This window comes from Primulina eburnea, chromosome 16 (assembly GCF_022965805.1).
Source record: "Primulina eburnea isolate SZY01 chromosome 16, ASM2296580v1, whole genome shotgun sequence".
Taxonomy (NCBI): domain Eukaryota; kingdom Viridiplantae; phylum Streptophyta; class Magnoliopsida; order Lamiales; family Gesneriaceae; genus Primulina; species Primulina eburnea.
This window is the reverse complement of record NC_133116.1, coordinates 650923-668837: the sequence shown is the minus strand read 5'-3', so window position 1 is coordinate 668837 and position 17915 is coordinate 650923. Positions and strand designations below refer to the sequence as shown.

General features: G+C 35.1%; 3 protein-coding genes across 6 annotated transcripts; 1 reads left to right on the top strand and 2 right to left on the bottom strand.

The window, feature by feature from the left end:
* The first annotated feature begins 5376 nt into the window (after nucleotides 1-5376).
* Nucleotides 5377-8365, top strand: LOC140817198 (uncharacterized). 3 transcript variants are annotated; one of them, XM_073176837.1, is made up of 6 exons: nucleotides 5377-5768; nucleotides 6228-6406; nucleotides 6817-7046; nucleotides 7152-7319; nucleotides 7425-7707; nucleotides 7789-8365. In XM_073176837.1, the coding sequence occupies exons 2-6, from the start codon at nucleotides 6241-6243 to the stop codon at nucleotides 8013-8015; spliced, it is 1074 nt and encodes a 357-aa protein (XP_073032938.1). In that variant the 5' UTR covers nucleotides 5377-5768; nucleotides 6228-6240; the 3' UTR covers nucleotides 8016-8365. The 3 variants fall into 3 exon arrangements, with proteins under 3 accessions (XP_073032938.1, XP_073032937.1, XP_073032936.1); XM_073176836.1 differs by having other exon boundaries at nucleotides 5378-5780; nucleotides 6206-6406; XM_073176835.1 differs by having other exon boundaries at nucleotides 5382-5780.
* A 706-nt stretch (nucleotides 8366-9071) lies between these two features.
* LOC140816231 (uncharacterized) lies at nucleotides 9072-10956 on the bottom strand. 2 transcript variants are annotated; one of them, XM_073175342.1, is made up of 5 exons: nucleotides 10737-10956; nucleotides 10553-10621; nucleotides 10263-10452; nucleotides 9476-9965; nucleotides 9072-9347 (listed from the first exon to the last, which is right to left on the bottom strand). In XM_073175342.1, exons 1-4 carry the CDS (start codon nucleotides 10887-10889, stop codon nucleotides 9931-9933), a joined length of 447 nt encoding a protein of 148 aa, XP_073031443.1. In that variant the 5' UTR covers nucleotides 10890-10956; the 3' UTR covers nucleotides 9072-9347; nucleotides 9476-9930. The 2 variants fall into 2 exon arrangements, with proteins under 2 accessions (XP_073031443.1, XP_073031444.1); XM_073175343.1 differs by lacking the exon at nucleotides 10553-10621 and having other exon boundaries at nucleotides 10263-10465.
* Nucleotides 10957-11049: 93 nt separating this feature from the next.
* LOC140816230 (protein DA1-like) lies at nucleotides 11050-16683 on the bottom strand. The gene is given in 13 exon segments (XM_073175341.1): nucleotides 11050-11455; nucleotides 11457-11583; nucleotides 11677-11735; nucleotides 11833-11951; nucleotides 12042-12104; nucleotides 12229-12441; nucleotides 12539-12658; nucleotides 12741-12824; nucleotides 13408-13528; nucleotides 13621-13804; nucleotides 13981-14065; nucleotides 15036-15153; nucleotides 16141-16683. Coding segments are annotated over 12 exon segments (1452 nt in total). The 5' UTR covers nucleotides 15147-15153; nucleotides 16141-16683; the 3' UTR covers nucleotides 11050-11289.
* Between the last annotated feature and the right edge of the window lie 1232 nt (nucleotides 16684-17915).

Sequence of the window (17915 nt, the reverse complement as noted above, 5' to 3'; positions counted from 1 at the left end):
GATTCAAGACGGTTTGGGGAAACAATGCTCCAGTTGAGAGCAGATAAAAAACTCCAACCAAAAGATATAGAATGCCTTAAGATAACTCTACAAACAAATGAAGTAGAGTTCGAGTCTAAGGTATCATTGGAAGATGTCAAGAAAAGGATCAAAGAAAACTACAATGAAGATCCCTTGGCATGGTGGGACAGAAACCAACTCAGAGCTTGCCTTAAGATCAAGGAAGGCAAAGAGTATGAATTTGTCCGTTGTAAACCCATCCCAATGAACATCATTGATCAAAGGGATATGCAGATTATAATCAAGGAACATTTGGATCTTGGTTTGATCAAAGCAGGTATATCACCATATAGCAGTCCAGGTTTTCTGGTAAGAAACCATGGTGAGATAAAACAAGGTAAACCCAGATTAGTTATTAATTATCAAGAAATTAATAAGATTCTGGAGTTTGATGGGTATTTTATACCTAGTAGAGAACACTTGATTAGTTGCATTCGCAACGCCAAGATATTCTCTAAATTTGATTGCAAGTCTGGATTCTATCAGATTCGGATGCAGGAAGAAAGCAAGAAATTCACAGCTTTCTCCACACCTCAAGGACATTATATTTGGGAAGTATTACCAATGGGATTGGCTAACTCACCCCAGATATTTCAAAGGAAGATGGATAATCTTTTCAAAGATTATTTCAAGTTTATGTTTGTTTACATCGACGATGTTTTAATAGCATCCAATGATATGAATGAACATGTTAAACATTTGGAGATTTTCTCTAATGTTTGCAAGAAAGAAGGACTGGTTTTATCTGAAAAGAAAGCAGTCATTGCTACAAGAAAGATTGAATTCCTCGGAATTGAAATCGATGAGTCAGGAATAATTCTGCAAAAACACATAGTAGAGAAGGTGCAGAATTTTCCAGAAAATCTCAAAGACAAAAAGCAACTTCAAAGTTTTCTAGGGGTTGTTAATTTTGTTGGGATGTTTATTAAAAACCTAGCAAAACACAGGAAGGTGTTCAGTCCATTATTAAAAAAGGATGCTAGATTTATATGGACAGACGAACACACAAAAGAACTTATCCATTTAAAGAAAGTTTGCAAAAATCTTCCAAAAATGGCTATTCCTCAAGACGAGGATGATCTGGTATTATATACCGATGCCAGCGATCATTGGTGGGCTGCAGTATTAACAAAGCTCACACCAGATGGAGAACAACCATGCAGATATTGTAGTGGGTTATTCTCAGAAGCAGAAGCCATAAGATGGCATATCAACGAAAAGGAATTTTATGCAGTAAAGAGGGCTTTTGAAAAATGGCCGTTATTTTTACTTGCAAAGAAATTCACTTTGAAAGTTGATAACACTCAAGTTAAAGCCTTTTTAAGGAATAGAATTGAGTCTAAACCTGAGAAGGCTAGATTATTACGATGGCAAGCTCTATGTCAAAATTATATTTTTGATATTATGATAATAAAATCTCATGAAAATATTCTTGCAGATTTTTTAACAAGAGATGGACAGCATTGACATTGATGCTATTATCAAGATGCAGAGGCATTTGAGGGAACACCTTGAAATGCTTCAAACCGAGTTCAACAAGTTAGCTGTTAACGCAGAAGTTGCGGGAAGGCTACAACAAGCTGATAAGAGAATTGTCTCTGATCGAATTACAGGATGTTTACAGGAATATACTCAGTTATGGTCTGTAACGTAAAGGCCTATCCTCCAGGACATTGAGAGACCACTGGTTTCTCAAATGGAGAGTTTTCGAGTACAGGACTCTATACCTGTAGCGGGGGATTCAAATACCCCTTGCACAAGTGTTAAGTCGGGATCATCACGAGATGAGTCGGCTGAAACAAAAATTGAGACTCCTGATCCTTATCTTGAGTCCTCAAGTCAACCCTCCACCTCGGGGATTGAAGAGGGAGAGATCAACCTTAGGCCTCGTATTGACAAAGGCAAAGCTAAGGTTGGTACTAATGAAGGTGTAATTTCTCCATTTCAGGTTTATCAGCAGAATTGGGAGAAATTAAAAACACGAATTGGCATTAACCCAGCTACAAACAGGGTTGATGTTTCAGGAAAATATCCAAGGGTATGGATGAAACAAAATTCATATCCAAAGGAAGTTAAAGCATGGTATGAATTTGGGGCTCTTGCCTCAGTTTATACTACCTCACCCAGCTTTCCAGAAATTTCAGGTCTACCAAAATGGATCCAGGAAGCTGTTCACGAGACTTGGGCAAACAATGATTATTTGTCCAGAGGAGATGTTTTGGAGCTATACTTCTTTAGTGCAGCACCAGAACCAGCAGGGAAAGGTTCTCACGAAGCCTTTCATTTCATCAAGCTAAGGAGGCCGGATACAAATGTCCAAAAATTTATCAAGGATCCTCCGACAGAAGAAACACCCCTGGTTGCTTCAATCACTGAAGAGGACATTTCTACCAGAAGAGCTTGGGGTTTATGGGTCTGTCTTACTGAGATGGACAAAGTCAAGTTTCCGTTCAAATTCTACAATCATTCAGTGAACGGATCATTCCTGTTGAATACCATGACAGGAAAAACAACAAGTTTCGCAGAAGATTTATTTGAAAAGAAAAGAAATCTCTTGTGGAACAGCAAGTTACCGGCAAGCAAAGAGACTCGCCGAAAGTTCTGTAATATGGCACACATAGGAAGATGGTCGGAGAACATCTGCTCTGAATGCCAAATACAGAAAGAACCAGAGTTCGGTAAAGGTTTCAAACCGAGATCTGATCGGAAACATTTTACCGAAGCAAGGACAAGTGGGGAAGGACCACATGTACATTTTCCTCGAGGATACAAAAAACCGAAGATTCCTCGACAAAATTAAAAGAGACATGTGACCCTCCATTACAAAAGCAGGACCACTACCATGTGAGTGGTAGAATCAAGACAACCACTAATTAGTGGTAAAAGACAAATGGACCACCAATAACAAATGGTGGATGACTCAGCAAGCATTGGATACCAATCTAAAAGGAATCCAATGAATAAAAAATTAACTGGTCCCGAAAAATTCATCCATAAATAAGGACAGAATGAAAACCAGTTAACATACCAGAATCAAAACTTAAGAATGTATCGAGTATATTTGAAAGTTTTGAAAAGAAGGTTAACATACAAGAGAAAAGAGGCAGAAGCTCTTAAATGGTTAGTAAATCATTTCAAAGAGTATAAAAAAGATGAAATTACTGCCGATATCCTGGAAACTCATCGTCAATGGTATCTAAAAGAGATAAAGGATGATGAGAAGTTGATGTCCAGATTAATAATCTAGACAGGGACCCATCAACCACTACATGGTCCCCAAGCAAGCTGTAAAGGCTAATGAAGATTTGAAATCCGAGTTTCAAATCCGAAGAAGCCTTCTATAAATAAAGACGGAAGAAGGAAGTGAAGATCATCAAATATTTTCTCCATTTCTTTCATACAAGGTTGTAATATTTTCTTTCAAGTTTTATGAGTGTTAAGAGTTCAGCTACGATAAGTAACTAAACAAGTTTCTCCTCCTCTACAGGAGGTTACTATGTAATAAATAAATGTTTGTGTTTGAATAAAATAAATCTTTGCTCTAGCCCCTCTCATGCATTAATTTCAAAATTTTATTTTATACTGTACACTCTAAGGTAGGAAACGAATTAGAGTTGTGCCAAGTGCCGCTGAAGGAATCTGCGTCGGTAACCATCGGTTGCGATCGCGTGGTTAGGCTGTGAGGAGCAGTCTGTAAAATACGGTGGATATAACCCGGTGGTACTCCGGTCAAAAAGGTATAAAATTTAAATTTATTTTACGGAAGCATGATGGGCCATTACTTGAAAATAAAATCAATTAGCTAAAATCAAGGCTTGAGGGGTATTTTGGGAAATGGGGTATCAAAACCAAAATTGAAAGAAAAGGGGTACTGAATCCTAAGTTGCCCTTAAAATAAAATATTAATCTACTAATAAATTATAAAGTGGTGAAAATAGTGGGAACGTCAAATGTCTCTTCTGATGCATGATGGATGTGGTGATGATGTTGTACATGCGCAGTACTGATATGACACTGAAATGTGTGGTAACACATAAAACATAACTTGTGTGTACGTGCTTTGTATTTTCCAAATGAGTCCGTTCTTCCGTGATGAATTCTTAGCATCAGTCCTACGTTCATTTTGTCAAACATTCCGATGAAAAAAGAATAAATTTGCAAAAAAACAAAAAACAAAAGATGCAATATAAAACTGAAATTTTATAATATAAAGCACGAAAATTGCAAATATATCAGCATACAAGACAACAAAAACTAAAATTGTTTTTTACAAATTTTTTATAAAAGACTTTAAAAGTTGTTTTAAAAATAAAGATGTATTTTGAAAGTTGTTCTATAAAAACGTTTTTATAGTTAATATTTTAAAAAATAAACTATAGTTAAAAATAATTAAGAATCTGTTTGGACAACTATTATATAAAACTCTTTTAATTCTCAATAAACGTCAAAAAACAACTTTCAATTGTTTTTCAAAAATTATATTTTGAGAAAACTTTTTTTGAAAAAAAATAACATCTAAAACGTTTTTGTAAATCTTATCAAAATACATGCTTTAATTTTTTTCGTTTATAAAACACTAATAAATTTTTAAAGACATGTCCAATATTACTGAAACCTGACTCATGAATTAGAGAAAAATGAATAAAACTTGACCATGAGAATCACATTTCAAATGAAATCAAGAAGGTAATAAAATCCCCAATTGGTAACACTATTTTAATATCTTTTAATATATAGAATAAAATAACACCTTATACTAATCATACAAAGTCACGATATAATTTATTGTTTGCCTAAAATATCATCCATATTATAAAACTAACTACATGTTTTTACTATCTTTTACAATATATAATGCAAGATCACACAGTTATAATAGCTCAACACTTCATAATAAGGTTTGAAATTTTGGTATAATATTGGATTTGCTTAAAATACGCTTAAGTGCAATGCATTCGATCGATTAATTTCTTAAATTTTTTCATAAATGCTATTAATAATTCACACAATCTGTGTTATATACTGTTTTAGTCTTTGCTCTTTAATATAAAAGAATATCATTTTTATCAAAATATTTTTAAAATATATAATATATATTATGTTATACACGCGGTTAATTATTATTAAACATTTTTAGCTATCATCGTTCAATATTCTCACAATTCACAAAATTATCCTCCAAAGACGTTTTTGAAACGACAAATCAAAGAAATAAATGTATGTCTTGGTTATCAATAAATAAGGTGAATTGTTGTTTTTGTATAAATTGATTGAAATGCTCGATCAGTGATCCTGACAATGCCGTCATTAATGCCGTCAGCAAGTGGTGGGGTGATTGCGTCAGCAAACGCGGGGGATTCGCGAGCGACTTCTTCATATGTGGGGCTCCGTGTGGCATGGGCATGGAATCTTTGTCTTTATCCTCACGGTCTGCGTAATCCAGCCACTAGTGGAGTGCCACGTACGAGAACGAGTAGGAGAAGAAACCCATTTTTATATATTATTTCACCACATGTAGGAGACTAGACTGGACTGTGAACTTGGCCTTGGGCAAACATGTCAGCCCGTTAACTTAGAAAAATCCGAACAGCAAGCCCCTATAAGTAGAACCCTTATTCCAAATTCTCTCTTGATCAACCTAAATTTGGAATAGAGCTGAGTTTGTCTGACTCATGAAGTGAAGCAGGGAGATAGAGTTCACTTTCTGGGTATTTGAAAAGGTCCCTATTTTCATGATATTGGTTTTGATTCTTATTTGGCTGTTAATTAAGTTGTTTCCAAATTTGGGAATTGATGCTTTATTATCTCGGTGTTGATTTGATGTTTGATTGATCTTTTGTGCTTTTGATGAAGGGGTTGAAAACTCATTCTGGCTTTTATGGCACATAATTTTCTTGACTGGATGATATGTCTATTTATAACATTTTCACTGGAAAAATTTAATTTTGGAAGTATGAGTGCTTTAAGACCGATAGTTTCAGTTCGATCAACTCATTGTGAATCTTTTTAACAGATGTGAACTCGAACTTGTGAACTTTTTCTTCTCAATTATCATAATCCGGATGCCATGCCCATTATTTGTTCTCTTTGACCAACTAGCTCAAGAGTCGATTTTTTGGTTTATCTCTCATTCTTATTAATCTAGACTATGCACCATGCCTCTGTAGCATTTGGATTCTCATGTGGCCTCCAGCGCAGCCACCGTCATCTCCTGATGAAATTGGTTTCTACTGGACTGATGAGCAAATATTTTTGTTCCTGGATGGATACACACCAGGAGTCTGTCTCCCAAAAAACGTGCTGGCAGATTCAATCCCTTACCTGTACTGGCCTGCGGATTTACCAGGTTAACTTCGATTTTCATTCAGCATTTCATTGTTTAGTCTTCAATCTTTTTCAGCAAATTTTGGAGAACGAGTTAATTTGCTATCGACTATAGATCTGTATTTATTGGATGATCTTGACGATATAATTGGTGGGTACTATTGATTCAATTTCTCGGAACTTGATACTCAGTTATATATAATAAAACGGGCTTTTTTCCCGGATCATTCGGTGTCCCTATCATATATATACATGTAGGTTTGAGCATATACAGTCATATGGATCGATTTCTTTGAGTTGAATCATGTGTTTTTATGGTAATTTCAATGTTAAGTAATGATACTGTCTCGTAAAGATCTGTGAACCATACATACTTACTCACTGTTCTAAAGTTAAAATCCGCTTACTTCTGTTTGTGTGGGGTACTTGCAGAAGGGATTTGGTACTTAGTACAGTCGAATGAGAAAAAAGAGTCAGTTCTCGGATTCTGGAAGCTCAAAGGACAAGCTTGTGGGATATACTCGAACTCTGTGATAAATGGATGGCGCTCTACTCTAGAATATTACGAAGGTGAAGCCCCTCATGCTCAAAGAACAGATTGGGTTATGCAAGAGTATAGCATTACTCAAAAGGAATTATTGTCTGAAAAAAATAACCCAGAGGTAGCTACTGCATAAAAAAAATGATGCATATTCTTTATGGTGTGGCTTAGTTATATAAAGGCCAACCCACAAATCACGTTGTTTGTTTGGTTGGCCATTTTGCAGGAGTTCACATTACTTTGTAGAGTCTTCCACTGCAACGGGAATCAAATAAACGAGACATACACCGAAGGCTGCAAAAACACCGTTGAATTACAGGATGTTAGTTCAAGGGCATCAAATATTCCAAAAACTGATAATAACTTAAAGCAAGATTCTAAAAGTGAATCTAAGGTAGGCAGAATTACATTTGCTGTGGGTTATATTTGATAGAAACTGGATTCCTTTCTCAATGTACCCCTTTATTCTTTGCTCTTTGTTATATTCTGTATTTGGCAGGCAAACTCTTCTCCACAAGAAATCGCTGACTTCAAATGTTTCTTGAGAGAAGACTTCTTGGAATTGAATGATTTAGAAGGTCCTGCATCACATTCTTCGAGTTCACAGAACTCAAGCTGTCCTAGCAAGTTATCAGATGAATGTTTTGATTCGTTGGCCTTATTACGTGAACTTGATCAGGAAGGGGATATTGCTGATGCAGAGGGAAAGAATTTGATTTCTGGATACAGCATCAGCACATCAGTTAAATCAAATGATGTAATTTTTGTTCCTCCCACATCAGGTATGTCAGTAGCTTTAGCTTATAAAGCAGTAGCTTAGTTACTTATAAAGGTCACTTCTTTCACTTTGAATTTCTACCTAGGATCTATATTCACTGGCGCTGCAAGTACTTCCAAAAATGAACCTTTAACAGACGAACACATGCTAGAGCATTCTACAAAAAGGGATGCATCGGAAACGAGAGATGAAAGCAATTCAAATTTCAGTGATGCAAACACACGCGCACTTTTGAACCGGGTAAAGAAGGAGAATGATGCAGGCAGAAAGAAAATCAGGCTCAAGCAGTATTTCTGTTTCGCATACTTTTAAGTCAATCGGCAACAAATCGTACTGCAAAGAAGTAGGACATTCGGGTTTCCTTAGCATCTGGATAGGTGTTCAAAGAACAAGCAAATGAGATGTCAATGCTACCAGGTATTAGGGAGCAAGAAGGTGTTTTCACCTTCTTGTAAAAAGCAGTTTACCCACTATGGGAAACTGCAACTGTAACATCCATTCAGATTGTGCATCATCATTCGTAATGTAAAGTGTTACACACTGTGATTTAGCTGAAACACACTTGAACTCTTGTCATTCTATGCCCCAGCCAGCCCGAGGCAACAAAATTGGCCTGTAATACTTGTGCCTGATTTAATTAAATATATACATAAAAATCTCTTCCAGTTATAAAATTAGTTCCGTCTAAATTTATTTATTTTTTTAATTAAAGCAATCGTAATGGGTTTCTAAGTTACTTAGTTCCGTAATTCATTTGTCTCAATAATGTATTTTACTGCCAATTCGTATAACATTGCCAGCTAGAAAGTCAATTTGGTCGAATAAATAATCAACCTAGGATTGACTGTATTAATACCTGCTTTAATTTTAATATAATATTACAATAATTTGATAGTATTATTACTTTCATGTTGATTTCAAATTTTATTAAATGAACAATTGTAGTGATGAGGTTTTATGTTTTTGGAGATATTAAAATTTTATCTATTTGTCTGTATAATTAATGTGTATGTATTGTTTTTTTTCTATAAATAATTAATTTCATTAAAAAATAAATATATTTGTTCCGACTAAAATATGTTTGAACCTGTTGTCCCAAGCACTTGACCTCGACACTTGGTCGAACTTTGTAATTTCAAATATATATTTGTAACAAATTACAAATTCCCCACCAAACACGAGCAGCCGGTTACTGAAGCAATTTTAAATAAGTATTTTGTCTTAACATAAACTAATTTCTTCCTTGAATTCTTGATTCTTGTCCCTACATTAGATTCTGTAAACCAAATCCATAATTTAATAATCCTTCCACGCGTTAATTCCTGTTACCATTGCAATTGTTTAAATTCAAGAGCCCTCGCGAATGAATCAAGCACGAAATAATTCCACCAAAACGTACAAATGAACAGGTTTCTCACTTGTTTAATCTCTCTCACTTTCTTCACTCCATGCATAAACACGCAGCATAAATATGTAGGAAATGCAGCATCGAAAATTCGAAATGCACCAGCAGTGGAGAAACAAATGCATCTGAATCTTTTCTCTATGCATGTAATGGCGAATCCTCCTCTTGCCGAGCTTTTCTGGTCTTCACAGCAAGATCTCCATTCAACACAGTTCCGACCATTGCAACTCTCACATCATCTGACAGATCAGAAATCATGAAAATCGATAATGTTAAGCAGCATACAGTTTTCAAAACACTGCAAGAAGTTATAGTTCCAGTGAATTGTACTTGTTCAGGTTGGTACTATCAAGCCATCACCACTTACCAGGTTCTAGGCAACCATGAAACATATCGTGTTATTTCAAACGACACGTTCTAGGGATTGTCAACCTGCAAATCTATCAAACTTTCGAGTTCCTCTGCGATGTGCATGTCCAACGAGGGGTCAAGTTCTAACAGGAACTAAGTATTTGCTGACATACTCGATTGGCCTGGGAGATACCCTTTATGGTTTGAGTAAAAGATTCAACGTAAGTTTAACGAGCATTACTGAAGCAAATCATTTTCCTGATGAGCGTTTCATGATCTATCCTCTCACGACAATCTTAATTCCAATACCAAGGGAACCCTCGAGTTCAAACACTGTAACTTGTTGTGATAAAGTGAGGCCACCACCTTTTCCGGCACCTGTTGCTCGAAAACACAGATCAAAGAAAGCACTCTCAACTGCTGGTATATCTACAGGAGTCTTTTCTCTGGTACTATTTCTTATTCTGCCAGTTATCTTCCAGTGCTGCAAGAATAGAACGCCAATTCTAGAAAAGAGACGAAGAAATGAAAAGTATTCTCCAGAAGACTTGGTTCTTGAAATAGCAAGATTAGAGCGTGTTCTCAAAGTGTTCAAATTCACTGAAGTAAAAAAGGCAACAAGGAATTTTCGAGAGAAGAGAAGGATAAAGGGGGGTGTTTACCGTGGAACTTTGGAAGAGATGTTTTCGGTGTCAAAAAGATTGGTGGGGACTCGCGAACATGAGGTGAAGATATTGTATCAGATCAACCATTTCAATATAGTGAAACTTCATGGATTCAGTGAACATAAAGATGACAAATACCTTGTATACGAGTACATGATAAATGGCTCCCTCCAAGAATGGCTTGGCAGAAGAGGATCCGACAGCAAAAAGGGGTGGAATGAGAGGATTCAAATTGCACTTGATGTGGCCAATGGGCTTCTGTATCTTCATAAAACCAGTGTATATCCACAATGATATAAGAAGCAGCAATATTCTTCTTGACAGCAATCTAAGAGCGCAATCTAAGAGCAAAGATTGAAAATTTTAGTCTGGCAAGATAAGCGAACTCTGATGATGTAGTAACAAAGGTTGTGGGCACTGAAGCATACATGGCGCCTGAGTATATGGACACAGGTCCAATTACTCCCAGGGTTGACGTGTATGCATTTGGAGTGTTGCTATTCGAATTGTTCACAGGAAAATATGCAGTATTTAGGCAGGATGGCGAGGAAAAATTACTGTCGACGAAGTAGCAGCTATAGTGGAAAGCGAAAATTCAGAAACTGAGCCAACCTGTTTCATTGAGCCTTTGTCTCGCCGAAAATGGAGGAACGGGATGGACCATTCAAGTGGTGAAATTAAGTTTAAGCTGCTTGGTGCAAGATCCTGAAAATCGACCAAGTATGGTTGAGGTAGTTTCAGTCCTTCTGAAGTGGCACAAGTCATTTGATAAGACGGCGTTCAACAAGGAAAATTAAGTCACTACCTTAGGCCCATCCCCTGTACTTTTAGATATTATATTTTCATATTAGATAGCAAACAAATGAAGTTTGTAGTATAATAATACAATTCGTTTGTAGTATAATAATACACACTGCTAAATCTAAAAACAAAAAAAATTCAATAATGAACATGAATGTTATTATTTTTCAAGAAAAATATTCAAGAATTTGAAAATACAAGGTACAAAAATGACTCCCTAAACCTATCCTTACAGCTTCTGTACTGACTAGTATTGTTCTATATAGATTGGCCATAGAAGCTAACACATGAACGACCCAGCTATAATTTGGCAGCAAAATTATAAACTCGGAAGGGAAGAAGTTGTCAAGTCTGCAACTGAATTTCAACGAGGAAAGTTTCCTGTCTCCCTCATGTGGTCCAGAGTCCTCCGTAAGCCAAACTTCAGCACCGCTTGGTTAGCAGCTCTAAAACCATTTCCATATATCTCAGATGTGTCTGTTGCAATCTGATTTTTGAAAAACATGCCAAGTTTTCTCTCAAAAGGAGACCATTGCCCCCAGTCTTGAGGTTGATGCTTTGTTACTATCAGAAGAAGACTGACTCTGGGATTCCAACCACATATTGGCGATGACTTGGCAGATACCTTCTTCAACATCTTGTCTCAGATTTCGGTAACCTTTCAGAAGATCAGGGAAAACATGTTGATTATTCACGCTCTTGATAAATGATGACGACAAATATATAATAGGGGGAAGGTATGAGAAAATACCATTTAGTCGAAGCCAAGCATGCATCATCTCATGAGCTAATATTGACCCAGTCAGCAACCTGCATGAATACAACAAGAATCGGAAAAAGAAAGAAAACTTAAAAAAGAATTTAAGAAGCGCAAAAAGAGAAATAATAATAATAAAAATATAAAGACCTCGGAAGACCGTATAAAATGAGAATTGCAGTCACTTCACAATGTCGTCTTAGTTTATAAGGCTCTATTCTCATACCAAAGATTTGATTTCCAGCACCCAATCTTGGTCGCCGCAAAATCTGGTGATCCAAATGATAAATAAGAGCAAATTTAAATCAAAAGTAGATACGAGGAAATGAAATTGGAGACCAAACCCGACAAACCCTTACAGTGCTAATAGTTTGTTCCTCGGAAAGACAGAGACCTCGAGTCTCAGGTACATGATGATGCCCCTGCAAGAAAAGAGAATCAAATTAAAGGCTACCTACCAGTATAAACAGCTGGTGCAACAAAGACAAGCAACAAAGTTTCGAGAATCGAGTTAAGGTTTTTCTTTAGTGAGGTGAAGTTTCTTACATGCCTCTCTCCACCCATGGCTTCATTCAGCGCCTGCCTCTCAACCAAGAGTATAGGAATTTTCTGAGTCACTTTCATATTTAATGCCGCAAAGAAATCTTGTATGTCATGTAAAAGGGGCTGGCACTCATTGGTATCCATGATAGAAGAGTCCAAGCACTCCAAGCAGAGCTTTCGGCCATCATTAAGGACAGCACATCTCGAGTCCCATGACTGAAACAAGATAAACATTTAATCAATTGAACTCCATTAAGGTTTCATGTAAAAATAATTGGGTTTCTACAGATTTGGAGTGATTTGTTACACAAACCTCCATACGCTCGCAACTACAGCACCGAGGAGTTCCATCATGCTCATGACTAGGACAGTATTTCTGGGACCAAAAAGGATGTGCCCTATATTCAATAAGACCGGCTGCATTTGTTCGAATCTGTGAGAGGAGGAGAAGAGTTAAACCTTATTAATAAAACAAAAGTAAATTAGCACGATAATCCATGCCATGAGAAACTTACGAAGTGCTGGCAGACATCACATTTCGGATGATAAGACTCCCTGTAGCAAGCTTTATGATATGGGTAGCTTCCAGACACAGAAAACTGCAGCAGAAAAATACCGATTGAGGTTTCTTTGACATTCTGAAGGGATTGATGCCGCTCCAAATATGACTATTTTAACTCGAAATTGCTTCTGCGTTTAAATTTCATAATTGGGAGCATCTATTGTCTTTTTATGAAAAAATAACAAATATCATAAAATGTTAGAAAGCTTTCCATTTCAGTAAAACCACAATGCTGATTAAAGCACTATAAGTCCTCATATTCTAGACTTTTCAAGCTCATAAATCAAATCAATAAGCTGGTTAAAAAGTACAAAATATCAATATTATATTGCATTTGACCTTATTTATGCACATGAATAAATTCAATTATTTTGGTTTCTTAATCGGGCATCGACCCCCGTGCACCCCTTTCATGTTCAAGAATAAGCCGTACATATCAATGGAATATTTTACCATTAATCCCAAGTTATTTAGGACCAGAATTTAAAAATCACATATTAGAACATCCATGCATGTAGCCAAAATTATATAAGCATATATCATATGTACTGAGTTCTAGTATCAGCCACTATAAGATAGGCAGTCTAGAAAGTGTTCATGGACTATGAGAATTGTTGTACCTCATAATCTGATATTGGTTGCTTGCATCCATAACATCTAAAGCATTCTGGATGCCAAACAGCACCCATACAACTCAAAAATCGTCCATGGCCAATCTCTGTATTACAGCCAGCGCAAATCCTAGAATCAAAAAACAATGTGATAATGGAATTAAAAGAACAACAAAAAATATTTTCTATTACTGTGTTTGAATGATATTGAAGTCTAATTACCTAAAGCTTGTCGAGTAGGGGAACGTTATAGGTTGGTAAAGGCTATCATAACCATGCCCATATCCAAATCCAAAACTGCGTCCATATTCATTTTGGAGACCATTGTCATATGACGACTCGGCGTTCAAACGCTCCTGTAGGGCCCGAGCAAGCAGTTCATCTTCTTTCAATTGTGGTTGACTATCTGTCTCATTGAAAGATATTCACATTCTTGATTTTCAGTAACTGTAAACTCGTATGCATTAGAAGAAATAGACAAAACTGTAATAACGGAATCAAAAGTGACAAGCACTTTAATCCAAATTTTAAATTTACACAAGTTCAAGATTCATCGGTTCTGAAAGCGAACTGCAAACTCACCTACCACAGCTTTTCTTTTCTGATCTTCTTCTGAAAGAGAGAGAGCAATAGCATGTTCTATATCTTCAGTCTCTGACCACGATTCCTACACCAATGTTCATCGACAAACAAACTTTTTATACAAAAAATATAATAATACGCAAATAAAATAATTAATTCATCTGTCGAAAAGTGAACTCATTCCATGATGCCACCAAGGAAACAATTAGTATACGTGAGTGAAAAACAACTACATGTGAAAGAACATCATCTTTGTCCCCTCAACATATCTATTTGACTTTGAGCCCATAATAAGCCCATCATCATACGTATAATAACGAGTATTAAAAATCCATCTCTACCCAGCTGACTTATGATACTTTATGTACAATATCTCTGTGATTTTGTTGCCTTTGATAATCAATTTGGTTTTTCACAAAATCATTTAGCGTGTTAAGTATAATATGCAAACAACAAACCTAAACTCAATACATCAATATCTTGGAGCACCAAAGCATAATAGTTACACATAAGGCAAACCAGACTAGCGAAGAACGTAAGTAGATGGCCTGAAGTTAGCATATGTTCTCAATACATTATTAATGTAAACTTCGAGGGAGTATGAAGTTATGGTTAGTGCCATAAAATACTATATACAACTTTCCGCCCCGAATGGAATATTTCATCCGCCAATTTAATTATCTTCAATGTTGGCTTGGTTTGAACTGTCGCCAAAATCTGAAGCTGCATTTTGCAACATGAACTTGAAGTAAAAAAAAAAATTATAAGAAAGCTCATTCAGATTTGGTTTCAAGAGTATCCAGTTCTGTGCTTCTATGGTAGAAAACAACATATCTAGAATCAACTTTCAATATTCAGGAAAAAAATAAATGGAAATTGAAATTTATAAAAAACAATGAATTTATCAGCATAATTAGAGGAACCATAGGATCGACTGAGCTTCCTTCTGCCTCTAGCAACTTGTCAGATACAAGGTAACAATAACCTCATGTAGGTTAGTCAATCATGTTAGATTTGTGAGAACTGAGAAGAAGATAGAAAAGATAATCACTCACCGGTGAATTAGATGGACGATTAGCAACATTATCTGCTTCATTTCTCCAATTATGTAGCCCCTCTGAAACTTTATGGTTTGAACCTTTAAAAATTTTGCTAAGCCAGCCCATTGGTTAACTGCAAATGGCACGGGCCAGTAGAGCCTCGTCATGCACCGAACTACAAATAAAGAAGTAGAAGCAGGACACACCATTTTGAGGGATAACAAGAGATGAATGAGGGAAAATGAAGAACTCTCAGAAACAGAGAGACACGTATACAAACTATATACTGCGCCGTCCATTTTCAGTTCTTCTCTTTCCAATTGAAATCTAAAATGATGTGAATGGAGGTATCACTACTTTAGCAGATTTTTTTATTGACGTCAAAAATTTCCAGGACATCACAAATGTTAAAAAATTATCTGTCTGCACCCACAATCCCCTCTAAAATAAAAGAAGTTATCATGAAAAAACTTTTTGATCAAATTTATTTGACAAAATATTATGCTTCGTTTAAATCAAACATTGGAAAGATCAGACGAAGTGGCAATCATTAACAATGTGACGTTACCACATAGAAGCGTAGTGACACTTACTCAAATGCGAAAAATCCACAAGTCAGTGATACAACCTAACTACCTAAAGGTTCAAAAAAGTTTTTAAAAAATAGAGCACGATATCACAAATGTAGTAAGATTCTATATGTTTGAAAATTTGATCATCTTCGAAGAATGCAAAGTAAAGAGTATCCCACGAAAAGAAGCAAATTGTATCAACAAACAAGGAAACAGCGAGTCCAATGCAGCATAACTCAGCACACATTGATCAACAAAATATAACTTCTGGAAAAAAAAATAGAAGGCTTCAAAAGGCAACCAAGTAGAATACCGATTTACCTTGCAATTATGATTCTAATAAACCAAATGCTTAAATTCAAAACATAATATAATAGCTTATAACAGAACAACAAGGATCCTCAGATTGTCGAGAAAAGTAGATATAATAAGACGAACTCAAAGGAATGATCGTTCCAGCTCAATGTATCTTATAAACTCAAAGATAATAAATCATCCTGTATTTTAACCAGCAACACAAGATAGCATAAGCTTGACAGTTGGCTGACCTGAAGATAAACCCCAGAATCTGCAAAACTGGTGGAAGAAATTGGTAAATTAATCAAAACGAACCAAACGAAACCGATTCTGCACGTACCCTTCAATGCTTTAATCCAAAAAACGAATCTTTGCACCAAAATGAGAACTTTTTCAAGGAAAGATCGATCACGCAGAATCTTTCTATTCTCAATCCCTTGGACAAATTTAAAAAGTCAAGGAATGAATTAAAACAAATGAATAAGAGTAGTTGTGCTAATAATCCACCAAGAAACCCAATAAAAAAAATAGTGGGAAATGTTGATTTGTGTGAATACGAAGAATAGCACAATATGAACACGTATTCTACATTGGTTTCAAAGTCAATTGATAAATATCAAATAAATGCCCCTCAAAAAAAAAAAAATATCAAATAAATGGTTAATTATCCAAGCCAAAAGCGTGAGCTGTTTGACTAAGAAAACATCTAACGCAGTTGGGTTTTTGAAATGGTCATCTTTCCCGTGTAGTTAGTTGGATGAATAGGCATACGCCACGAGATTTCGTGAAGAGGAGCAGACAGAATGAAAGAAAAATAAATAAAAACAAATAAAATAGTGAAGTAATTATTAATGTTGGAAAGATTTTGTGCCTTGTTAAGTTAATAATCATATTATCCTACGTCTCCGCGAATCTAATAATTGTATCTATTCTTCATCAAAATATATTATATCTGTACTTTCATATTATATCAACGTTTCTACGCACGCTATACATATTTAATTTTTTTGTTTTAAATAATTTTTGTAAAAAAAAAATATAGATTATATTAAAATTTAAAATATAAAAATTATTTTTAATATTAAGTTATTTTATTTTACGTAATATGATTATTTAAAATTCAAAATATAAATAAAGATAAAAATATTTTATTAAGATATGATATTTTAAGATAAGTACATATTTACTAAAATAGTTTTTGATGATTTTAACATTAAAAAATTACTCGTTTAAAAATAAAAATAAAAATATTTACATATAAATAATATTTTTTAAATATTGGAAAAAAAAATTATAAGAAAAAAATATAAAAATAAGTAGATTGTTTTAACATTAAAAAATTACACACACAAAAAACATGTCAAAACACCGACGTGGTTATCATAATTCATATGGTGCTAAACAAATAGATATGAGTGGACTCAATGGGGGCCAAAATACAAATTAGATTTGGGCCTTTATAATTGGGCTACAATAAACAAAACTTTGATCGGGCCAGGCCTTGGTTTTTATGGGCGTTCATGATTTGGCCCGATTACTGTCGAAAGGAGAAAATTCATTTCCGGATCTTTTTATTAGCTAATTCTCACTTTGCATGTGTAAAATGTGTGTATATATATATTATATTCATTGCATATATAATAAAAATACTCATTTAATTTAATCATGAAAATAAATAAATAATATATTTTACACGAAAAACTTAATGAAATTCAAATATATAATTGCATAATACGTATTTTGGATAAGTTTTGCTAAGTGAAACGAACGTTTATTTTACATAAATGTGGAGCAATGATTTGGCATAGTGGTGGGCCCTGAGCAAAAAACAGGACAATTCAAGGTGAAAGGTGACACTTGCAAATGAAAATATGCGTTAATAGATTTGAGCATTATAATTATTCCTTCCATATTTCAAGTATGGAACTATAATTTTGTCACTATCCAAATGTCTACTAATGATCGTCTGGACCATTAGTCGGTAACATGTTTATTATAGTCATATTTATAATGATAAATAATATTT